The 21,247-nt window shown below is 53.1% G+C and overlaps 8 protein-coding genes and 1 non-coding gene across 9 annotated transcripts; 5 read left to right on the forward strand and 4 right to left on the reverse strand.

Moving 5' to 3' along the window:
- Positions 1–1,044: 1,044 nt before the first annotated feature.
- Positions 1,045–2,666, reverse strand: ergS (the record flags this gene model as incomplete). Its single annotated transcript, XM_025627731.1, has 1 exon — positions 1,045–2,666. The coding sequence occupies one exon, from the start codon at positions 2,664–2,666 to the stop codon at positions 1,233–1,235; it is 1,434 nt and encodes a 477-aa protein (XP_025480621.1). The 3' UTR covers positions 1,045–1,232.
- Positions 2,667–3,595: 929 nt separating this feature from the next.
- On the forward strand, positions 3,596–4,694 carry BO87DRAFT_375915 (GNAT family N-acetyltransferase). Its single transcript, XM_025623159.1, has 2 exons — positions 3,596–4,364; positions 4,419–4,694. Exons 1-2 carry the CDS (start codon positions 3,860–3,862, stop codon positions 4,646–4,648), a joined length of 735 nt encoding a protein of 244 aa, XP_025480622.1. The 5' UTR covers positions 3,596–3,859; the 3' UTR covers positions 4,649–4,694.
- A 225-nt stretch (positions 4,695–4,919) lies between these two features.
- BO87DRAFT_375916 (uncharacterized protein) lies at positions 4,920–7,079 on the forward strand. The gene has a single exon (XM_025623160.1). It carries the CDS (start codon positions 4,988–4,990, stop codon positions 6,836–6,838), a length of 1,851 nt encoding a protein of 616 aa, XP_025480623.1. The 5' UTR covers positions 4,920–4,987; the 3' UTR covers positions 6,839–7,079.
- Positions 7,080–7,127: 48 nt separating this feature from the next.
- Positions 7,128–9,810, reverse strand: BO87DRAFT_458415 (uncharacterized protein). The gene is made up of 2 exons (XM_025628875.1): positions 8,242–9,810; positions 7,128–8,190 (listed from the first exon to the last, which is right to left on the reverse strand). Exons 1-2 carry the CDS (start codon positions 9,635–9,637, stop codon positions 7,163–7,165), a joined length of 2,424 nt encoding a protein of 807 aa, XP_025480624.1. The 5' UTR covers positions 9,638–9,810; the 3' UTR covers positions 7,128–7,162.
- Positions 9,811–10,127: 317 nt separating this feature from the next.
- BO87DRAFT_306389 (glutamate decarboxylase) lies at positions 10,128–11,817 on the reverse strand (the record flags this gene model as incomplete). Its single annotated transcript, XM_025619360.1, has 4 exons — positions 10,128–10,242; positions 10,298–11,466; positions 11,514–11,541; positions 11,591–11,817. The coding sequence occupies 4 exons, from the start codon at positions 11,815–11,817 to the stop codon at positions 10,128–10,130; spliced, it is 1,539 nt and encodes a 512-aa protein (XP_025480625.1).
- A 2,874-nt stretch (positions 11,818–14,691) lies between these two features.
- On the forward strand, positions 14,692–15,791 carry BO87DRAFT_37518 (uncharacterized protein). Its single transcript, XM_025622967.1, has one exon. The coding sequence runs from the start codon at positions 14,836–14,838 to the stop codon at positions 15,448–15,450; it is 615 nt and encodes a 204-aa protein (XP_025480626.1). The 5' UTR covers positions 14,692–14,835; the 3' UTR covers positions 15,451–15,791.
- Positions 15,792–17,432: 1,641 nt separating this feature from the next.
- BO87DRAFT_t133 lies at positions 17,433–17,504 on the reverse strand. Its single transcript has one exon. It is a non-coding gene; the product is annotated as a tRNA-Arg (tRNA).
- A 1,629-nt stretch (positions 17,505–19,133) lies between these two features.
- BO87DRAFT_375921 (uncharacterized protein) lies at positions 19,134–19,547 on the forward strand. The gene is made up of 2 exons (XM_025623161.1): positions 19,134–19,384; positions 19,448–19,547. The coding sequence occupies exons 1-2, from the start codon at positions 19,246–19,248 to the stop codon at positions 19,504–19,506; spliced, it is 198 nt and encodes a 65-aa protein (XP_025480627.1). The 5' UTR covers positions 19,134–19,245; the 3' UTR covers positions 19,507–19,547.
- Positions 19,548–19,903: 356 nt separating this feature from the next.
- BO87DRAFT_306827 (uncharacterized protein) lies at positions 19,904–20,632 on the forward strand (the record flags this gene model as incomplete). Its single annotated transcript, XM_025619375.1, has 2 exons — positions 19,904–20,240; positions 20,346–20,632. The coding sequence occupies 2 exons, from the start codon at positions 19,904–19,906 to the stop codon at positions 20,630–20,632; spliced, it is 624 nt and encodes a 207-aa protein (XP_025480628.1).
- Positions 20,633–21,247: the final 615 nt, after the last annotated feature.

Raw genomic sequence — 21,247 nt, forward strand, 5'->3', positions numbered from 1 at the left:
GGAATTTGATGAGGTCAATTTCTAGGTGAGTTGAGAAATCAAATTCATGTTGTTGATTGATCATGTAAAGAGACTGGGCTGGGAAATGGTTAAAGTATTCACCATAGCTAGGCACTTCACCAGGCCCTTTTCTGCCTACGGGAGTTACCTACGACCTGCTCTTTACCTCCGTGTTGCATGAGACCCCGAGTACATGGTCAGGGTCGTTCCGGCTGATATCTCTCCTAGGATCTGAATAGCCGTAACCTGATCCTGCTTCTTGATATTCGGACAAATACTGTCAACGATAGGCCATAAAACCAGGCCTTTGGCAGGTGACAGTGTGCAGTTTACAACATAGCCACTGCTTATATAGTTGACGCATTCATACACTCTCTGTCGGTACTGATATGGTACGCAGAATTTTAAATTAGCAAGGGACTCTCCAACAGTCAAGCGGACTGGTATGACCTGCTTTTAGCACAGCGCTCGGATGAGTGTTATTGGGCATCATGGAGGATAGTTTCATACCCATATTTGCCACAACACGCTATTTCATATCGAGGTCTAGCAAGGAATATTCAGATCTCGGGAAGTCACGTACAGAATATTGACGAAGTAACATGACATGCTGTTCTCCGAACAGTGGCTGTGGCTTAAAAACAATGCATTGCTCTGCTGTATGATGATTCTTATTCTTGACACTGCCAATACGGATCACGCCGTCGAGTCGAGCACGGACGGCGAATGAAGCTTTTATAGAGCTGTCAACTGGTTGACTGACGATGACTTGGCTTGAAGAGCACCTTGCTAAGCTTGAGCAGGATATAGAAGAATTTATGTAGGAGACATGGAAGGGCTTCTTTGCTTCACTAGTGGCGAGTAGATCCTAACCCTTAGATTGACTATCCTCAGTATACCGCATGTTTAGCACCCTTATTCAACCACGTTTTATTTGCATGAGTATTCTTCATGCTGCTTTGCCAGTAACTACTCAATCCATTAATATATCTTATGAATGGATCTAGGTTGGAATATCCCATGTTAAGTCGTAAATAGCGAGGCGTCTAGTATTGATGCTTCATATTTGTAACCAGAAAGCAAATCATATACTCAATTAAACTCATATGCATCTAAAATACTATGAAAGTCCCCATATACCAAACCATATCATACACGCATCCAAATATACACCAAAACATAATATCCCTAAAACATACTTACTTACACCCTCTTCCCTTTTGTAAAACTTCCTACCCCCAAACCACCCTCCTAATCCTCACATTCGCAACATGCGTCACCGCAACAACCCCCAGTCCACCCCCCGCCCCCGTCAAGACCAAAAACAACCTCTCCTCCAACCCCTCCTCCGTCCTCCATTTATCATAATACGCCTTCTTCCCCTGAATCGACGGCAACCGCTTAAACGCAAACCGATATGCCCCTCTCGCCAAATGCTCCAACGGGCCTCTCAGCCCCCTTACCTCACCCAACTCCTCTAATGGCTCAAACCCCACACTCAAATATCCCACCCCGGCATGCCGACACAGCGCCATCGCAGCGAACATCAACAGATCTGTCAGTCCCTTGGGAGCCGTCGGTAGCGCCATGCACGGATCGATATGGTATCCGTTGTTAGCGCCGCAGTAGCGCAGGGCTGCGAAAGCTAGCGGCACGCCGTTTTTATCCTTGGCGTAGATGTAGGTCATGAGGGAGGGGAGGAGAGTCGATGAGAAGGGAGAGGTGTATTCTGTTATGAAGGCTTGGGGAGTGGATGAGGTGTTTCGGGTGGTGCGCCAAATTGTGTATATTTCTTGGAGGTCTTTTTCTAATGTGGGATTGCTGCCGGGAATGTATATGTCCAGGGTTATTCCGCCTTTGTTTGGGTTTAGGAGTTGTTTGTTTTGTAATATAAGACGCTTTCCGGTTGATTCGTTGAGAAGGGTGTTGGTGGTAGGGTTGAGGACGCGTGAGGTGCCGAAGTGGAGCATTGTCCAGTTGTTTTTGTTAGTGGTCTGGCTTTGGCTTTGGCTTTGGGCGTAGTGTGTGAGACGTGGGCTGGCGCCGAGGAAGGCCATGCCGAGGAGGTGGGATTTGCGGTAGGTCTTGAATTCGGAGAGGAGAGATGGTATGTTCTCTTCCGAGCTGATGGGGTCGCCGGCGACTATGGCTGTTTGGTGTACGACTTTGAAGCAGATCGCGGCGGTGTGTGTGGTGTTGAGGAAGACGGTGTAGCTGGGGTCGAGCAGGGACATGTGCGAGACTTGGCTGTATTTGGCGGCTAAGTGGGTGATGGTGGTGAGGGTGGAGAGGTTGGTGCAGGGTCCGCCGAGGGTGATGATGCGGTTGGAAGGAAGGGGTGGGAGAGATGAGGATGATGATGAGGGTTTGTGGAGTGAGTCATGGCTGGTGCGGCTGGAGGGGATGCTTTTAATGTCGGAGGTGGAGGCTGATGGGGAGGTGGTGAGGATGCTGGAGCTGGTGCTGTTGATGCTGAGGTTGCAGTTGATGGTGGATGAGAGCTGAGGAGCCAGAGGATGGTGCACAGGTGCCCAGTGGGCGATGGGACAGTCAATTCGGGCTTGTAGGAGCCGCTCGTACAGCGTCTGTCCGATGGCGTCGGCCAGCAGCACCTTGCGGTTGGCCTGCTGGGGTTTCTTCTGCTTGCGGGTGCTAGAAGAGGTCATGTTGGAATGTTCATATAAAGTACGTAGGATTGAGATGGTGCATAGAGGTTTTCAGATACATATACAGATAGAAAAGTAGAAAAGAAGAGAGCAAGCAGAAGAAGTGCAATTGTACTCAGGACATATAGGAGAAATCGGACAAAGAGGAGACCCTCTAGGCTGCCGTCAGCACAGCCATTGGGCGCAGCGTGTGAGCGAGACGCTGGACTGCCCGAAGCTGTTGATCGGCGCGAACCCTGTCTGTGGGGGCCAGGGACAGTAATTTCACGGGAATCGCCGTTATGAGGAAGCCTAATGGCTCGTACTTGAGAAGATTGGTTTCATCGTGTGGGAATCGCCGTTGACGACACTGAACTTAGAATAATTTGTACCCACCCCCGTCTGCCATCACTGACTTCCCTTAATATCCCGTCTCTATTATTTACAACATCGTGAAGAACTGTCGACCCCTAGAATATGGCTGCCTGGTGTGCTGCATGTTTGTTTCGTCTGGATCCTATTTGTGCCATCCAGGGTACAGCCTTTGTGGGGCGACAGGTGTATTTGGGGGCCGTGATTGGCCTGGCGGGCGGTTCCAAAAGCTTAGGGGTCTCGCCTTGCGGACCAGAGGCTTGTTGGTCAGCCCTATATGCAGCTCGGAATCCGCGGGTTGCCAGGCATCTATAAATCGTTGTGGTGGCTGAGTGTCACAGGTTGTGAGTAAGATGGGGCATTACCACATAGTTATGAGTAGAAGATAGCGTATTACTACAAGCATTAGCTGAATATTATTGCCTGTGCACAGTAAGCTCGTCCTGCACCTATCCCAATATTCTACTAGTCTTACGACTATTGCCTAGTAGCTCGGCTTAGCACAGCTGATACATATTTAGCTGCCTAACATAATATTCTGTCACTCTCGATGCTCAACAGTTTCTCGCCAGTTTCATCCTTCACAACACGATTTCCTAAAAATGGCCCGATCAATCGCATCTCCACACATTCATCTCGGAACGATCTCGGAATCATTCCATCGGAACCACGTGATAGCAGCAAAAAGTGGCAATTTTTTCATAAGAACAAAATGAGTCAAAAAAGCAATTCTCAATTATTTATTTCAAGCTTTTCGAAGTCAACTAGTCGGTCATTGTATACCCGATCATAACCGATATCATTCCATTATCTTCATCATGCATCGACTGCGTCTCCCCACCATGCCCAAAACATGCATCCGTCCACAGCTGCAAACCCGCCTAATCAGCACCCCCTCACAACCCAAGCCAACCCCCGCACGCTCCCACCAGAAACCTCAGCAAGATGACTTGCGCATTATCCCCGCGACACCCAGTGATAGCCCCGCTATCGCAGATGTCTTCTTGCATGCTTTTTCCGACCCGTTCAGTCGACGCATGTTTCCCATCACCGAGGATGTGCGTAGTTTCTGGGTAGACCAGTTCAAGCACGAGATTGAACAGTCGCGGGCTACTGCGACTCCCCGCACTGCGTTCTTGAAAGTTACCGCGGGTGAAGAGGGGACGGTAGCTGCGTTTGCCAAATGGTGGTATCCTGTCCCAGAGGAAGTGACTTCAGATGGTGAGAAAAATCAAACCAAGACTGTCTGGCCCCCAAGCTCGGATGCCGATCTCTGTGAGCGATTCTTTGGTTTGATGAATAGTGAAAAGAAGAGGGTCATGGGAGGGAGGAAAGAGGGGTATTTCTGTGAGTTGTCCTTTTTCTTACTGTAGTATGACCTGCATCATGCTAATCGCTCAGACCTCGACATGCTGGGCACTCTCCCCCAGTTCAACGGCCGGGGCATCGGATCGAGGTTACTGCGTTGGGGACTGGACCGGGCAGATGAGAAAGGCGTACCGACTTTCTTGGCTTCCACGCCTGCGGGACGGCCCCTGTATGAGAAGTATGGGTTCGAGGCGGTGGAAGAGTACGAAGTGATTCCGGGATATTTCCAGGCGTCGATGGTGCGTGAAGCAAAATTCTTATAAGAATATGATGTGTATAAAAACCTGTGTACAATAGAATAGAATTGACCCACTGAATATACGTATACTATCTCAGCGGTGAACCATTATCCAAGGACGCAATCTGCAGCTGCTAACTAGCAGGCCACGTAACCCCAAAAATAGGGCCAACCACGGATGATCGGCTCAGCCCTACAGGGCGGGCCCCACCCCTTTTCCCAGGCCCAATCCGGCCAAATAGCCCATCTCCCATCCCCCCAACCCCTTCCCCCTTCTTCTCTCCCTCTTCTCTTCTCCTCTCTTCTTCCCTCCTCACCCCATGTCCCTCCCCCATGGTGGTCCAATTCCCACCTCACCACCACCATGTCATCTCCTCCTATCCCCAAGCTCCTCCGCGAGTCGAGCGACCTCACCATCACCTCCGCCTCAACCCCCAGCACAACCACGTCTACCACCACCATCATTCCGACAAATAATGTAACCTACACCCGCGCCCACCGAAAACCATCCACCAAGCTCTCCACCCTCCTCAATCCCTTCCGCAAATGCACCTCACGACAGAAGCAAAAATCAAGACGAAAACATAACTACAACTTCCAGTTATCTCACCAACCTCTCTTCCGCAACTCCCTCCTCGCCGGCGTCGGCTTCCTCGAACTCGCCAACGCAGCAGACTTCGCCGCCAACGTGTGGAACCAGATCCCCGTCCCGAAATACGCGATGGTTTTCATGGCCATTGGTGGACCAATCGCCCTGCTTATTACCCTAGTGGCAGCGAGGGACTTCTACCTCAGTTACACGAACGTGCAGCTACTCCTGAAAGAGCGGCGGTATCTGCGCGAGTTACTCGATTCCATCACCACCACCACCACAAGAACAACAACAACAAACACAACACCACAAAATACAAATACAACCACAACCACTCACACACAAGCGGAGCTATTATTACGGAGCAGACTCAGCGTCAACTTCCGCGAACTCGGGACCGAAATCGTCGACCGGATCCTAATGGACGCGCTCATGGGATTCGGCGCGCTTCTCGTCGGCACAGGAACCATCATGGCGATCTTCGGCGCGAATCATCACGTCTACGTCGCCAGCAACCTGCTCAGCGGATACATAGGCAATGGATTAGCCGCGGTATTTGGACTCGTTAATGCCATTTGGTCGGGGTATTTGGTGGGTAGGTTCCAGGTTTGTTGGAGAAGTTGCCAGAACATTACCAGCACATCCACATCCACAGCAACAACAAGGGACGGTAATAACAATAATCCCGGAGACGAAGAAGATATCGGCATCGAAGAAGTACGAATGTACCACCACCCACTGAAACTCCGCTTCCGCAGTCTGCAATTCCATGCCCTCGTGAACGGGATTAACGGCCTTGTGGCCGGCGCGGCGAGCATGGTTACCGCCACGATGTGGTACGGGTATGTCGTGTTGGTGCCGTGTATTGTGAGTCTCATCGCGTGTAATTGGTTTTGGAGGGTTAGGGTGGGGTATGATCGACCGTTGTTGTCTTCGAGTACTACGTCTGCTTCGTTGTTATCTACTACGGGGGGACGCGGTGGTGGTGGTACAGCTACACCTACTACCACTACCAATGCAAATGGAGGTGGAAATGGAAGTGGAGGAATCGGAAACGAAAAAACCGACCTCCTCGACCTCAGCAGCGCAACACATCTCCACCGCATGCTTGCATCATCCACCAAAGACAGTGGGATACAACTCCCCCGCCACATCCTCAACCGCACAAACCCCTCATCCGTCATGTCCTTCCTCACACGGAATGGCATGTTCGAGGGGTTCTGCGTCTGGATCGATCATGATAAATCGCTAGAAAGGGGTGTGGAGGATTTACTTGATCTTGAGTCTATAACATCCACATCTGCTTCTTCCCCGGGAGGGAAGAATAACACCAACGCCATTACCAACAACAATAACGGAAAACCAAACGAGGAAAATAATACTGTTGATGAAGAAGTGGAACTCTCCCTCACAGCCGACGACTTCCTGACTCTAGCCCGACACGACAGCGACATCCTCCTCCGGAAAATGAACGAGTATTTGGATGGGAATGTAGTCCGGGCTGTGGCGTATCGGGAGAGGTTTTTGTTGGAGGTGTTGGGGGTGGTTGTTTATTTGGAGTCGATTCCGAAGGATGCGGATGAGGTGGAGAGGAAGAGGAGGTGGTGGTTTGGGTGTTTATAACTTTGTTAATGAGGAGTAGGATGCTACTGTAGTACCTGGTGTATTATGTGAGATCATGGATGTGCTGGACACAGATGGTGGTGTGTGGTGTGCTGTGTGTTGCATGCTTGCGTGCATTAGCTTGTTTGATTGTTCTTTCGCTGTGGGTATGTATGCTGTATATGCTGGCATAGAATAGATTAATATTGGTGTGGAATGGATGGGATTGGATGGATGGATGGGTTGGGTAATGTACTACTACTAATAATGCATCATGTCATCATATCATATCATATCATTCTTTGATATTCTCTATCGTAACTTGTGTACTATGTAGCAGGGACATCACTCTACATATACAGGCGCCTTCACCAGTACATTCATCGGTCCTTTTCCTCTCACTTCCGCCGTCACAAATGACGCAAATCGGATACGTCCCGGTCCGCGCTCGCGCTCCTCTCGAGTCTCCCCGGCTGGTGCGGACGGTCCAGGACGCCGTCCCATCAACGAGCTGAACACCGACCGCATGCGCTGCTCCCGCTGCGGCGGTCCAGTGTCGCCTCCCTCTGTCTCGTCCGGGCCCTCTGCCCGCTCCTGCTCGGCGGAGCCACCAGACTCGGTCCGCACATGGTTCAGTGGTGGCAGTCCCGTCTCGACCTTCATGGTACCCTCCTGGACGACTGTGCCTGGGAGGATGTACTCGACGCAAATGTCGCGCGACTCCAGCGGGATCTTCTCGGCAATGCCCACGGCGTTCTCCACGATCATGCGCGCCCCGTTGTCCAGCCCCGGCGGCGGCGGGTCGTGCAAGTGTGCTACCAGCGTCGCTACCAGGCTGTTGATCAGTCGGTCGATAAGCTGGGCCCGGTACTCGTCCGCCTGCGGACCCTGCAGGTTCGTGAGCCCGTCCAGTGTGGTGCGCCGCCAGTTGGAGATGCGCGCGATCGCGTTCTCCTTGTCTTCTTCTGTAGACGGCTGCGCTTGCTGTCGTCGCAGGTTCATCTCGATGCTTTTCAGCTGTCGGCTGAAGGTGGGCTCCAAGGTTGGGTGGAAGTAGCGCTCGAACAGTTCCTCGACTAACCACCGGCTCACCACCGCCCGGCCGATCGCGGTCATCTCTTTGGTGCCTGTGGTGTGTGCGTCGTCATTGACGAACCCGTTCAGCCAGGAGGGCAGTGTCGCCCAGTCCTTGCGGATGGAAAAGGCTAGATCTTTGATCGCACCGTCCAGTCGACCGAACCGATTGGCATACTCGTTGTCATCCAGCACGGTGCGGGACACGGCCATACGTTGGTGTGCTACGGTATTCTGAAGGTGCTGTACCTGCGCTTCCTTTTCGAAGTAGTAACGCTTAACCTTGGAGTATTTGGCCTCTGCATTTGATTAGCGATGGTTCATCCAGAGCGGTGGCAGCAGCTACTTACGAAGCTCATCATGCTTCTGGACTAAAGCCCGCACATCTATCTCGGCATCCTCACGATCACGTCGGCTATCACGCGAACTGGGCGTGTTCCGGCCTTGCTCTGGCGTCGACGCGGTATTGTTCCGGAAGCCAGCTTCCGGATAAGGGGAATGCCCAGGGACAGGAGACTGTCCTGGGGGCGCGGATGGACGGTCGGGCATGCCACTGGCAACCGTGTCTGGATGAACGGGGAGTGGGCGTAAGGGTGAAGGGGGCCCAAGGGATTGGCGGGAAGAAGGTCGAGGGCCGACCGTGGGGTCCAGTTGGGGCGGTGTTGGGGCCAAGTCAGCGGGCTGTCGGGACGGCTCCACCGGTGACGGGCGAGTCAGATGTTCCAGCAGGCCGCTGTCGGTATTGGAGCGTTGGACGGAAGGATGCGGTGAACGAGGAGGTCGGGTGTCGAGCGTCGGCGTCGGACCTGTGTTCTGCGGCATGGGTGATCGACTCGGTGGCTGCTGTTGTGCTTGAGGGTGGTTCCGCGGAGGCTGAACCGGAGATTCTGCAGGAGTATGGGACGGCGTCGGAGTTTGTGATTGGGGCTGAGGCTGAGGTGCCTGACCCTGAATTGGCGCCGGCGGTTGCTGCTGCTGCTGCTGCTGCTGCTGCTGCTGCTGCGGTTGTTGTTGCGGCGTTTGTTGGGGTCGACGGGCTTGAGGAACCTTGGGCCACGGGGCGTCTAATTCATGCTCTCTCGACCAAGAGGTTCCCGGGCGGCGTTCGGACGTAGTGTCTATGGACAACGGTCGCTGTTGTTTGGAGGATCGACCCGTGGAGATTTTCTTAACCGACCGGCTGCGCTGCAGAATTCCGGACTGGTCGCGCGCGGCTGCAGACGAGTGAAGCGAGAAGAGACTGCGACGGGATTTGCGAGGTTCTGGCTCGACAGGTTGTAGTGGCTCGGATGGCAGCGGCCACGACTGATTGAGAGGGTCAGCATCGAGGATGGGTGCAGGGGACGCTGGCCGTACCGGAGTGTTGTCGTTACTGTTGTTGCCTCGCGGGCTGGTATGACGCTGGCTTTTGGAACGACGCTGGGGATGGGTGGAAAATTCCTGGGTATTATTATCGTGTTGATAGAGTTGCGGAGAGGCACCGGGCGTGGTGGAGGTGGAAGTAGAAGCGATGGTGTTGGTGGTGTTGACAGCAGTGGAAGAAGGCGGGGAGGTGGTGGTGTTGGTGTTGGTGGTGGAGGATGAAGTGACAGGCAATGGAGGGAGTCGCTCGCGGGAGGTGGAGACGGAGAAACGACGGTCGAGATCGTCGTCGGGGTAGACGCCAGGGGCAGCGGGCAGATGCTCGACAGATCGGAATGCAGACGCGGCAGCAGACGGCTTGTGCTTACGGCGAAAGAGGGGCATGGAGAAGGGTGAGGGAGAGAGGATTTATGGGAGAGAGGGAAGGGGGAAGAGAGAGGAAGGGGGACAAAAAAAAAAAAGTAAGACGGAGAGAAAAGAAGGAAGAAAAGGAAGAGGAAGAGGAAGAGGGGAGAGAGATAGTCCAATGCAGGATGAGATGGGATTCAATAAAGAAAGTGAGCCATTGGGTCCGGGCGGCCCCAAGGCGGGCTAAATTGCACAGCCATTGGACTCGAGGCCAAACAACTACTTGATAGTACAAGGCTGGTGCTGACGGTCGCTCTCTAGCTGCAGTCCAAAGCCTCGCCTCCGCGTTTCACCTTTACTAGTATGTACTAAGTAGCATGGGAGATCCACCGTCAACACTGTGAATGTCTTATTTCAGTCGCATTCATGTATCGGAGATGTCTAGCATCATTGTATCCGTGTTATGTCCATGCCTCATATACAGTCCATGTTCACCATCCTCCACTGTCATCTAACAGAGTCTACTCTAACACACACCGTGGGTCTTCCCATGCTTGCCCTGCAAGGAATGGGTCTCGTTCTTGTAGTGAGGGTGCACATGCTTGGACTTGTGCGAGTTGGTCGAGTGCACCCGGACATGACTACTTCCGTTAGCAATTACTCAGATCGACACCAGTCTCACCAAGGGTAACTTACTGGGTGTACCGCTCCAACATCGCCTTGTCCATGTCGCTGAGCGTCTTCAAGGCCAGCTTAATGTCCGCCAGCAGCGCATCGCACCGGTTCTTGCTAAAGTCCTCGCGCACCACCACCCGCATCAGCTTCAGCGAGTTGCTGTTGGGCGCCATCGTGTACGCCGGCACGATCCACCCGCGCTCACGCAGCTGGTGCGCCAGCGCAAACTCGTCAAACTGCTCCGAGTCGCGGTCCGCCGGCAGCCGGAACGCCACCAGCGGCAGGCCCTTGCCGCCGCGCTCGCTCATGATCACAAAGCCCAGCTGCTCCAGCTGGTCGGCTAAGTAGTCGGCAGTGCGTGTGATGTTCGTCATGATCGACCGGTAGCCCCGCTTGCCCAGTCGGATCATCTGATAGTACTGTCCAATGACCTGCGACGCGCCCTTGGAGAAGTTCAGCGTGAAGCTGGCCTGCTCGGCTCCCAGGTAGTTGATGTTGAAGATCAGCTCCTTGGGCAGGTACTCGGGCGAGCGCCAGACGACCCAGCCAACACCGGGGTATACCAGACCGTACTTGTGACCAGACACGTTGATGGACACAACCTTGGACAGACGGAAGTCCCACTCCAAGTTGGGGGCAACGAAGGGAGCGACGAAACCACCACTGGCGGCATCAACGTGGATGGGGCAGTCAATGCCCCGCTCAACGAGGAGGTCGTTGATGGCCTTGACGTCCTCGTACTCACCAGTGTACGTGGTACCCAGGATGGCGCAGATACCAATGGTGTTCTCGTCCACCAGGTCCACGGCCTGCTTGGGGTCAATCACGTAGCGATCCTCCGTGCAGTAGACGTAGCGCTCCTCAACATCGAAGTAGCGGGCGGCCTTCTCCCAGCACACCTGGACGGCACTGTTCATGACAATGTTGGGCTTGGAGGCATCCTTGCCCTCCGCCTTGCGCTTGTTCTGCCACCGTCTCTTCATGGCCAATGTGCCCAGCATGATGGCCTCGGAGGATCCGATGGTAGAGGTACCCATGGGGTGTTCGTCATCACTGTCGGTGGGGGCGTTGAACAGACGGGCAATCATGTTCACACAGCGGTTCTGGATCTCGGCAGACTGGGGGTATTCCTCGTAGTCGATGAAGTTCTTGCTGAAGGACTCGGTCATGAGTTTCTCAACTTCCTCTTCCTACTCGAATTAGCATTGTCCTAATACCCTAGGTGCAAAGCACATACCATGTAGGTCGTCACGAAACTCGCAAGGCTGTGAAGGGATTAGCTTCTTGTCATGTCTTGCTATCGACCGAACCTACTTGAGCATGGGGTTTCCATCCAGACTGAGCTCATCCTTGATCATACGGTAGGCCACCTCGCGAGGCATCTCCCGCTCCGGCATCTCCGTCGAGGGAAGCTGCTCCGTAGCGAAACGAGTGCCGTAGACGCTGGAGTAGAAGGCATCGTCCTCAAGGTGGATGGAGTCGACCCGTTCAGCGGTCTTCTCGACATCGCTGTCGCGCTTAACCTGAGCAAGATGGACCATTGTGCCGAATCAGATGTGTAAATGTGGATGGATAGGGAGAAGAGAGAAGAAAGCGATGCTAGAAAACAGCGACAGGGAAAGGGGGAGCGCAGTGATGTAAATAAGAGAAAGGAGGGGCGCAACAGCAGGCTCCCACGATCAGCCAACGGCCGTCAATCCAGTTAGCTCATTGAAACTGTCCCCCCTGCTCCCTGTTCTGGCCTGCCGCAACATCCGTCAGCTCACACAACACGGGAGGAGGGAACAGCCACTCGTTGGCTGCTGTCCTCAGCCCCGAGAGGTGGCAGCCACTCATGGCGCCCCTTTCCTGTAGCTCAGACACAGTCCTAAATCCCAGACTAGTGCTGGAGACGCCCATCGCCAGTGACGGAGGGACGAAGGAGTGGGGATTGAGGTTTGGGACCCCTCCCTCGTGTGATCGGATGGGCGAATCATCAGACAGTGACCAGGGACACGGCGCTAAAGCTTAAGGAAAGCTTGGCCTGGATCGGTCGGCAACCGGTGGGAATTGTCTCAGCCACGATGGGAATGGAGTCAGGATGGAGACTGATTCACCCAAAAGTCCGAAAGAGGGGAAGACGAGGACGAAAGGGAGGCGCGAATTCCCTCATCGTGGGGCGGCAAGTGGAGGGGCTGACGGAGGGATCGGCCAAGGTAAGTGATAGTAAGTGATATCATCGCTGACTAGCCGATCGAAGTATCCCCTTTCCTGGAAGGCCTTGGAAGGGATCATCAGAATTTCATCAGAATAGAAAAGCGAAGAGATAGCGGCTGTGGTGGGGAGGAAACAAACTTGCCCAGCAAATAGTGGCGAGTTTGAAGGGAAGCTATTGATGGAGCTGTTAAATGAGGTGGAAGTAGTGGAAGCAGTGGAAGAAGTGGAAGAAGTGGAAGAGGATGTGACGGGGAATTCTTTTCCTGGTGGTCCCAGCTAAACCCCAAAGAGATTCGGGTTTGTCCCTCGTAATAATTAATTAAAATCCGATAACCACTGCCGACATCCTCGTCGCTGCAAATGGCGGTGAATTGCCGTGATGTGTTGTCCTTTTTGGCAACTATCCACTCTTTGGAATAGCTTCGCCAAGTGCCCAGGTTGGCAGCTCCCGGCCATCACCCCGTACTTACTTACTATACGTCTACATCGCTCACGAATAAAAAGATGAAGAAGTATCCCGGTCTCCTCCGGAACCACCACATCAAAAAACAATAATCAAAATCATCACATTTCCCCTCCATTACCATTAAGCCAATTACATACACTTCGTCCCAGTCTCGGCCCATGCAGCCAGCCCAGATGAACATGAACATCAACATGAACGTGAACGTGAACATGAACCATACGTCCGTCCGAAATACAAAATAGCGCTTTGCAGCATCCCAGTCAGAAAGCCCAGCCCAGCCCAATCAAGCAATTAATCAAGCAATCCTATCCTTAGTGGTATCCTGTCCTGGCCATTCATATCGTACACCCGCCATCCATCATCATACTAAAGGCGTTATGTTATCTCTGGTATCTTTCTGCCTAGCCTGGATTTTTTTTTTCTTCTTTTTCTTTTCCCTTATTCCATATTTTTATTGGGTTTTGTGTTCTTGCTTTTTTAATATCCATCACTCCATGCAATCATCCATGTTGGGGTATCAGCAATATGGGCTCCTGGGCCGGCAACCGCTCGCCAAAGGAGCCAAAAGTTCATTCCGGAGAACACCTCCGGCAGGAAAAGCACAGAGAAACGAGGCAGAACTCTAGTTCTTCTCGCCCTTGATCTTGCGCTTGAGCCAGGCGAAAAGTCCGCTCTTGCGCTTCTCGGCCTTGCTGCTTTCCGACTTCGCAGTCTCCTGGGGCTTGACGGCCTCGGACTTGGCCTGCTCAACGCTCGTCTTGCCTTCCTCAACCTTCGGGGCAGCGGCGCCCGCTTGCTGGGTCTCTTGTCCGGCTTGAGCGGCTTCGGGCTTAGCAGCAGAGGTGCCTTCCGCCTGAGGCTCCGACTTGACCTCCTCGGCCTTCTGGGCAGCAGCGCCTTCCTCTTTCTGTGCAGACGAAACTCCTTGGGTGGCCGAGGTCTCGGTCTTCTGGGCCTCCTGGGGCTTCGTGTCCTTGATCGTAGAGGCGACAGCGCTGAGGCGCTTGGAAGTCTCTGGTGTCTTGGTCGCCTGCTCCTTGTCTTCCGCAACCTTCAGGGGCTGTTCAGCCTCAGAGGCCGTGGGTGCGGCAGTGTTCTCCACAGTCTTATCCGCTGCTTTGCTGTCACGTCCAGAGGGTCTGATGATGGTGCTGGGAACAACCGCAATAGGCTCGCTGTCTGCGGCTGCGGCCGGGGCCTTGGTCGCCGTTGCTGGCTCCGGCTGTGTCAACTCGGACGTCTGCTTAGCGCTGGCAGTACTCTCAGGTACTTCAGAGGGAGCGATGGCTGCAGCAGTCTCGGGCTTGGTAGAAGCTTCCACTGGGGCGACAGCGGTGGTGTCAGCCGCCGCGCTAGACGGAGCTTCGGTAACCTTGGCCGGGACGGCCTCGGTAGTCTGAGGTACTGTCGTGCTGGACGCAGCTCCAGCATCCTTGTCCGTCGCGGCAAGTCCGGCAACTTCCAAGTCCTTCGACGCCTTATCAGCGGAGCCAGCACCAAGCCCCGGGACAACCTGTGGCTGCACGATGGTGCCAGTAGGAGCCGGAACAGTGTCTGCGGCTGCTGCCTTCTCGGTGGCAATGACGGGTTCATCTTCCACCTTGGGCATCTTGTGGGGCTTGTGGTCATCCTCCTTGGTGGTGATGCTGCTCTCGTAGGGGCGCTTCACGTGGGCATCGGCGGTCTCGGGCTCGAGGGTGCTGGTTCTGACAGGCAGGGTTGTGGTATCCGCATTGGAAGCTTCAAGGGTGGAGGTGGAAGGTAGTACAGCTGGTGACGAACGTTGTCAGCAAACTATCAGCCCTGCGCAAATGCGCACCCATTGGGTTACTTACTCGTGCCCTCCTCCACTGTCTCCGCCTGAGCAGTCTTCGTCTGCTGCGCAGCGTCCTCTACGATGCCATCGTTTATCTTGGGGAACGCGGTATTGACTGCGTTTGAGGCCTCCTCAGTGAAGTTGACCGGAGGGGCAGGCGCGGGGACCGGGGCGGCGGTGTCAGTAACGGTGGCCACGGGTGCCGCAGTCACTGCAGGAGCAGTCTCGGCAGCGACGGCTTCGCTCTCACTCTTGGCGACAGTCTCAGGGATGGTGGTCTCGGGCGCTGAAGTCACACCAGTGTCGGCACCAGCAGCGACGGCTTCAACTTCGCTTTCGTCCTTGGTGACTGTCTCGGGGACAACAGCCTCAGGCGCAGTGGTGTCAGTGACGCCTGCCTCGGTAGCGACAGCTTCGAGCTCACTGTCGCTCTTGGTGACTGTTTCCTCGACCTCGTTGGCTGGTACACTGTTCCGGAGAGAAAAATGTCAGTGTCATTGTGCGAAACAAGACCGCGATGACGAAACAACAGCACAATTGCGGGTGCGATTGAGTTCTACTCACACATTGTTGGGGGCATCGACTGCTTTCTTTGCGGCAGCGGCAGCACCGCCGCTCTTCTTGCCCTTGTTCTTGTTCTTTCCTCCTTTCTTAGGCATTGTGATGGATTATCCTGTGCAGCAACAATATTGTTAGTGCACTGGCGATGACGACAACGAGTCAATTCAGCAGTGGGTGGACAAAACCTACAGTCTGTGCGAACGGAATGGACACGAGTCGTGGATGCGAAACGTCGAGGTCGTGCGATTCCGAGAATGGGGATTAAGAACCAACGGCAGATGAAGTGGGAAGTTAGGGGCGGGCTGGTCTGGTATGTTGCCCTGTGGCCCTTTCCGATTGCCTAAATCGATTCGGGGAACGTTAATCCGTGGAGGGCCGGGTCAAGGTGCAATTAATTTGCGGGTAACACTGAACCACCGGCGCTTGGATTGATTTCAAGCTGGACGCGACCAGTGCAATTCAATGTAGGTAGACCTGTAGCGCGTGTTGTAGTTGAGCTGTGCGCCAGTTCACACAGGAACAATCTGTGAATGAATGCTTGTGGGAGCGGGGGAATCCAAACGAGGGCGAAAGTCACGCCGCGGTCACATGGGATCGTGTCGAAGGGGACAGCAGGGTAAGATTGGAAGGGGCACAGTGCACGCGGATCCAAATATGGGTTGAATTGCGCGTGGATGAGGGTTGCAGATGTTTATTACCTGCAGGCGCATTTCCATGGGCTCGGCTTGAATCCCTACAAATCCTCCTTCATCTCCTTTCAACAACATCCTGCTCTCAGTCATGACTACAAAAGAGACAACAATCATGTTGGCCAGCCATGATGGCAGTTGCTATTCTGCACCAGACCGAACCCAGCTCATGCGCTGCTTGCGGCTTCTACAGGAATGGCAGGAATGGCAATTACGAAGCGATTGAGTGTCAAGCAAGCAGTATGGCAGCTGGAGCTGGCGCACATCCCCCTGATTCCGGCGAGTCGGAACTGTACCTGCAGCTTGGGGCTTAACAAGCCATGTTAAGCGGACTAATTCTCAAGCTTGCAGACGATCCCATCCCGCCCGGACGGGACCTGAGTTTATCCGAGGCGAGCCGTCCGCACAAGGCAAGGTCTCACTTGACCGGAGTTACTACATACGTATGGAGTACAATGCCTTTATGCATTCATTGCATTGGCTCTATATAGCCAATTAATGAGAGGTCGAACTTGCAGGATATCTATTGACCACTAACCAAACTATCAGGATACTAATCAAACCACAAAATCGAGTCTGCTGCTACACTATACAGTTTACAATCAATCACTCCTATTATTACTGTAGGTACTTTGTAGAAGCAGAAGGTACGGTGACACCCGCGCCCGTGTTCGATCGGTCGATTGCATCATGAGGCATGCCGTCGGGTCCAGGATCGGCCAAACCCGGACAGGGAATGAAAGGTTTAGGAACCGTTTCCGGTCGACATGCCAGCCGTCGTATCCTTAACCAATTCAGTAGTAAAAGCCAAGACTTAGCCAGCTGCTTGAAATAGACACTGTACACTTGTATACAGTCCAACAATAGTATCACGTGCCTCCATATGACACAACCCATCACAGAAACGTCTAGTATATATTAAGTAGCTCGAGCTGAAACGGCCCAAACCGGCAGCGCAAGGTGGCCACTACTTAGTACTGTGTACTTCGCATCCCTCACCGATGACAAGTGGCCAAATCCTCAACGTCTTTCCTCTGCGCCCCAAACTATCGGGAACGTATGTAACATGTATACATGCCCGAAGAAGTTTGGAAGGATGGCTGGGGAGAGGAGGGAGGCAAAACCCGGGGGTGAGTTGCGCTGCCATAATGACATCATAGAAGGGAGGGCGTAAGTTAGTTAGTTGACGGTGGGTGTTACAATGCCACGCCGAGCGTGTGGTGACGGCCCAACAACGTGCCAGGTTTGGCTGGAACCCCTTGCGTCTCACACAGTTTTTTAAGTTTCAGTTCGTTGTTGGGTTATGTTGTATGATTCCATATACTGCGTGCCTGACGATGGCAGAAAAAGATATATCAAATGGGTAGGCACTTGGGCATACCCTGGAAGGTATAGTAAAGAGGAAGAAGGATTGGGGGCAAAAAGGAATGACCTACGCAGGACTCGAACCTGCAATCTCTTGATCCGTAGTCAAGCGCCTTACCATTGGGCCAGCAGGCCTATTTGATGAAAGATGAATGTGATAATTTGTTATATGAGTCAAAAATAGCCGTTTTGGTCACCGGAAGTACCGTGCCGAGTGGGGGCGACTCCGAACCACCTTCAGCGGGGCAGTCGGAATCCACGATTATGCCAGCGATATCATTCGTGCAATTACTTATCGTCCATGGGTGGTTCTTTATCTCATTAGTCAAACCGTTTGCTACTGTGTTCGTACTAGTTACTTGTCTGAGATGAGAACCTCTGTCCCAGTGGCACCGCACCGTTCTCGGTTCCGGCGACTGACGTGGGATAGTTACTACCAAGTCATATGGCGCCCCCCAGCCTATCTACATCGGACAGCAAACAGAAAGAAGCATCCAGATTCCAGCCTCCATGAGGGAACGAATGATGATTGATGCCGGGGGAGTCGCAGGGTTACATCCCGATCGCTACGATGGGAAGAACAAGATGCAGCTTGACTCGAGTCGGTCGGTGGTGGCACGTAGATTGGACCGTCTTGGCTGTGTTTCTGGAATCGTTCGGTGCAGCAAGACCACGACAGCAAGAGACAGACAGACAGATACCTTGCTTGATCTTTTTGCCATTGCCACACACGCACTTACTCACACCATAATGCAAGTCCTGCCGGCTGGGCGATAGTACACCGTGATATACACCTGTCTTCTGCAGCAATCTTACGAAGCCCAGCCCAGTCCGTCGGCTGGCCGGCCAGCCCTGCAACATGTTGGGGGAAAGTGTAAGTTAACATGAGAGTGGTGGGAAAAGAGAACCCAGAGTTTTACTACTACCTACCACCCTCTTGACTTTCTTCGGCCGGAGATGCGTAACTTCCCGACCACTCGTAATGCGGAAATTGGTCTGGGAGGTTGGCGCATCCAAAACCATGGTTTAGATAGGACTGTTTTGGGCTTAAGGTAGTACCTTGTTCTGGCGATGCAACCCGACGGTGAACCTCCTCCGATGAACGTTTGATTGGAAGGTAAGTAAGAAGAGGGCCACACCGAAGGAGGGGGGCAAGTTTACAGTACGGTTCAGAATCAAGGGGTTAGTCAGCTCTAGGCTAACTGGGAAAGGCAGAATCGGGACTCGGCACTCTATGGCCGGGTTTGCAGAAGCGCCGCGGAAAAGAATGAGAATGAGGGAAATATTTCGTTATGAAAAAATGCTTAACGAAAATTGTCATATTTGGGTTGTGTCCCGCTTCAAGGAGGGGGGAACAAGTTGACTGGTGATGATGACGATGAAGAACTTTCTTTGCCATCCTGTCAGTCATTTTCTTTGTATTTCTACTCTTATAAGTTATTTTACTATTATCCCTCAAAGCATGGAATTTTTATGATCTAGCATATTCCTTCGTCGAGTGACATAAAACCCCAAGACTTATAATAATTAACTCAACTACTGCACAAGCTGCTATACTCCGAGTCTCATTCCCCATTCTGTCTTCCGGCTAAGAACAATCAGGCTAAGCTTGGGAAATTCACGCACAACACTCTCTCCCTCCTTCCTGGCTCAACCCCCCCGGTGGATCCTCCACGTTCGGCGTTTGTTTCTCGTTCACGCCTCGGATTTGGCCGCAGGTAATCGCGGCTTACCCAGTTACCGGCTCTCTGCCTCTTACCCTCCCAAGAAAGTCCCAACCCTCCCAGAGCCGTGGGGTTAGGTTAGGTTACCTTGGCCTGTGCAGAGCAAAAAGTAAGGTCAAGCGAGCCATGATAAGTCACCAACCGGTAAGTCAATGGCCGCCCCAGTGCATTCTGGGAATGGTTTACTCCGTTTACTCCGTTGGATGGAGCCCCGTCGTGGTGGTATGGAACTAACGGCATGGTGCCTCGCACCGCTCGTTCCAATCAGATCCCTTCCACTTCGAACTACGAGTAATTAATTCCCCATCGCATTGTATCATAGGTATGGACGCTGATTCCGATTACTCCTCCCAGTTAGTCGTGCTGTCTCTCTTACTATCTGGGACTGCTGCTCCATTAGTTCCTTGACATAATCCCCATCATATCTCTCTCTTCCTTAGTTACTCTTTAGTCTAGCCCTTCCTTCCTCTCGTCTCTCTCTTACTTCACTATCTACTCTCCCCTCTTCTTTCTTTCTTCCTTCCTTCGTTCTTCCTTTCTTCTACTCTCCCCTCTTCTCCCCTCCACCCCCCTCTCCTCTCCACCCCACACTTGGTCTAGGCAAACGATGATACAAGGGTTTCTGGACCTACTCGATTGTCGTCTGTGCTTGCACACCCTCCCTCGCGTCCATTCCCTCCCCGGGAAAGGTATGCAACATTGAGGTCCTGAGTCGACGGTTGAACGCATAACCCCTCCTATCACAACGATTTTCCACATATATCGGCACCATACACCACCATATCGCCTGGCTTTTCCACCCCGGTCAACATGAGTTTCCGAGAAAAGGTGCGGAGGGTGTTCCGCCGGTCCAGCAGTGGGTCCTCGTCCAAGGGCAAGGGCAATGGAATCAAGATCGAATACTACAAACGCGGCGAAATCCCTCGGTCGAAATTCAAGGGCCCTTTCGACAAGGAACATCAACGGAAACTTGCAGCATGGTCGTTTGGGGACGCCCAAGCGGAACGTCCGCGTACTCCCGATCTCAGCCTCTCCCCCTGTGCGTCCATACCGGATTTCATGAGAGCGCGGTACGAAGAAGACGCCGCCGACGACCTCGCCCCCGATCAGATTCGAACAGTACGACCCGAAGTAGATGTGACAGTTGGTATGTGGGATACTTCCTTTCGTCAGCCCTTTTGGATGTTGTCCAGCCTTGGACCTATCATAAAATATGCCATGTGTAACGATCAGCCATCTGACCAATCACCAGATCCCCCTTCGGTTCACCATGACGAATACGCCTGCGGCCGACAAGGAGAGAGTGGCTCATCGTCATCCACAGCCGTGGAGCCTGAAAGCTACAGCGAGTCCCTGGTGACTCTGTTTGCCGACTTCGACCGGGTTGACTCGATCGCCCAGCTGAAAGAAACGATCCGCTACACTTCCCCGGCTGTACGAGCGATTTCGCCGCCCCCCTTGTCGCCCAAGGGGTGTTACATGCCATTCTCACCGGAGGAGCTGACACGGGCGTTGAACGCCGTGCAGATCTGCTCATAGTACCTTTTTTTAATTCGCTCCGACTTCCGGCAAGATCTTCGCTTTCGCCCCCCCATCACGTGATGCCATTCAATAGGGATACCGACTTTATCGACAATGGTCCCTTTCTTTTCTATTCCCGACTCCGCCATCCATTTCCACCTTTCTCCTTTTAACATCTACTATGCGACACAGGTGTGAGCATCTTACCTTCTTCGAACCCTCCAGCCGTGGGTCGCAGAAGGCGGCACTGAATACCCGGTCGTGTTCAAGGCTGCCATTTTCCGACGGCTGACGCAGTCTACATATGCAAATCCGGCGTGAGGGGCGTCTAGGATTTATTGCATCTGCCCTCGACGGAGTCGGTCCTTTCCACGCATGAAACGAGCAACGTTCGAAAAGCGTCTGTTTTGTGCTTGAGTGCTTCGTGCATTGCGTTTAAGCGTATACCCATCCAACTGAGTTGCTTGGTTTTCCCAACCCGTCATGTGTGCTGGTGCCTTAGTGGGTGCCTACTACTAGCACCGAGGATTCACCCACCGGCCACTGACCCGACTTGTACTTAATGTACCTATCTAACTGTAAGGTAACACAATGAAGAAATAATAATAAAGACCTTCCCAATAGCGTAGTGTT

This window comes from Aspergillus neoniger (assembly GCF_003184625.1).
Source record: "Aspergillus neoniger CBS 115656 unplaced genomic scaffold BO87scaffold_13, whole genome shotgun sequence".
Classification (NCBI taxonomy): domain Eukaryota; kingdom Fungi; phylum Ascomycota; class Eurotiomycetes; order Eurotiales; family Aspergillaceae; genus Aspergillus; species Aspergillus neoniger.

Bases quoted from the DNA above. Each gene is read 5' to 3' on its own strand.
- BO87DRAFT_375921 (XM_025623161.1), top strand. From the start codon at position 19,246: ATGGCCGCCCCAGTGCATTCTGGGAATGGTTTACTCCGTTTACTCCGT. The intron at 19,385-19,447 runs GTAATTAATTCC...TACTCCTCCCAG, and splicing joins CCTTCCACTTCGAACTACGA to TTAGTCGTGCTGTCTCTCTT.
- BO87DRAFT_458415 (XM_025628875.1), bottom strand. From the start codon at position 9,637: ATGCCCCTCTTTCGCCGTAAGCACAAGCCGTCTGCTGCCGCGTCTGCA. The intron at 8,191-8,241 runs GTAAGTAGCTGC...AATCAAATGCAG, and splicing joins CCAGAAGCATGATGAGCTTC to AGGCCAAATACTCCAAGGTT.
- BO87DRAFT_375916 (XM_025623160.1), top strand. From the start codon at position 4,988: ATGTCATCTCCTCCTATCCCCAAGCTCCTCCGCGAGTCGAGCGACCTC.
- BO87DRAFT_37518 (XM_025622967.1), top strand. From the start codon at position 14,836: ATGCCATCGTTTATCTTGGGGAACGCGGTATTGACTGCGTTTGAGGCC.
- BO87DRAFT_375915 (XM_025623159.1), top strand. From the start codon at position 3,860: ATGCCCAAAACATGCATCCGTCCACAGCTGCAAACCCGCCTAATCAGC. The intron at 4,365-4,418 runs GTGAGTTGTCCT...CTAATCGCTCAG, and splicing joins GAGGAAAGAGGGGTATTTCT to ACCTCGACATGCTGGGCACT.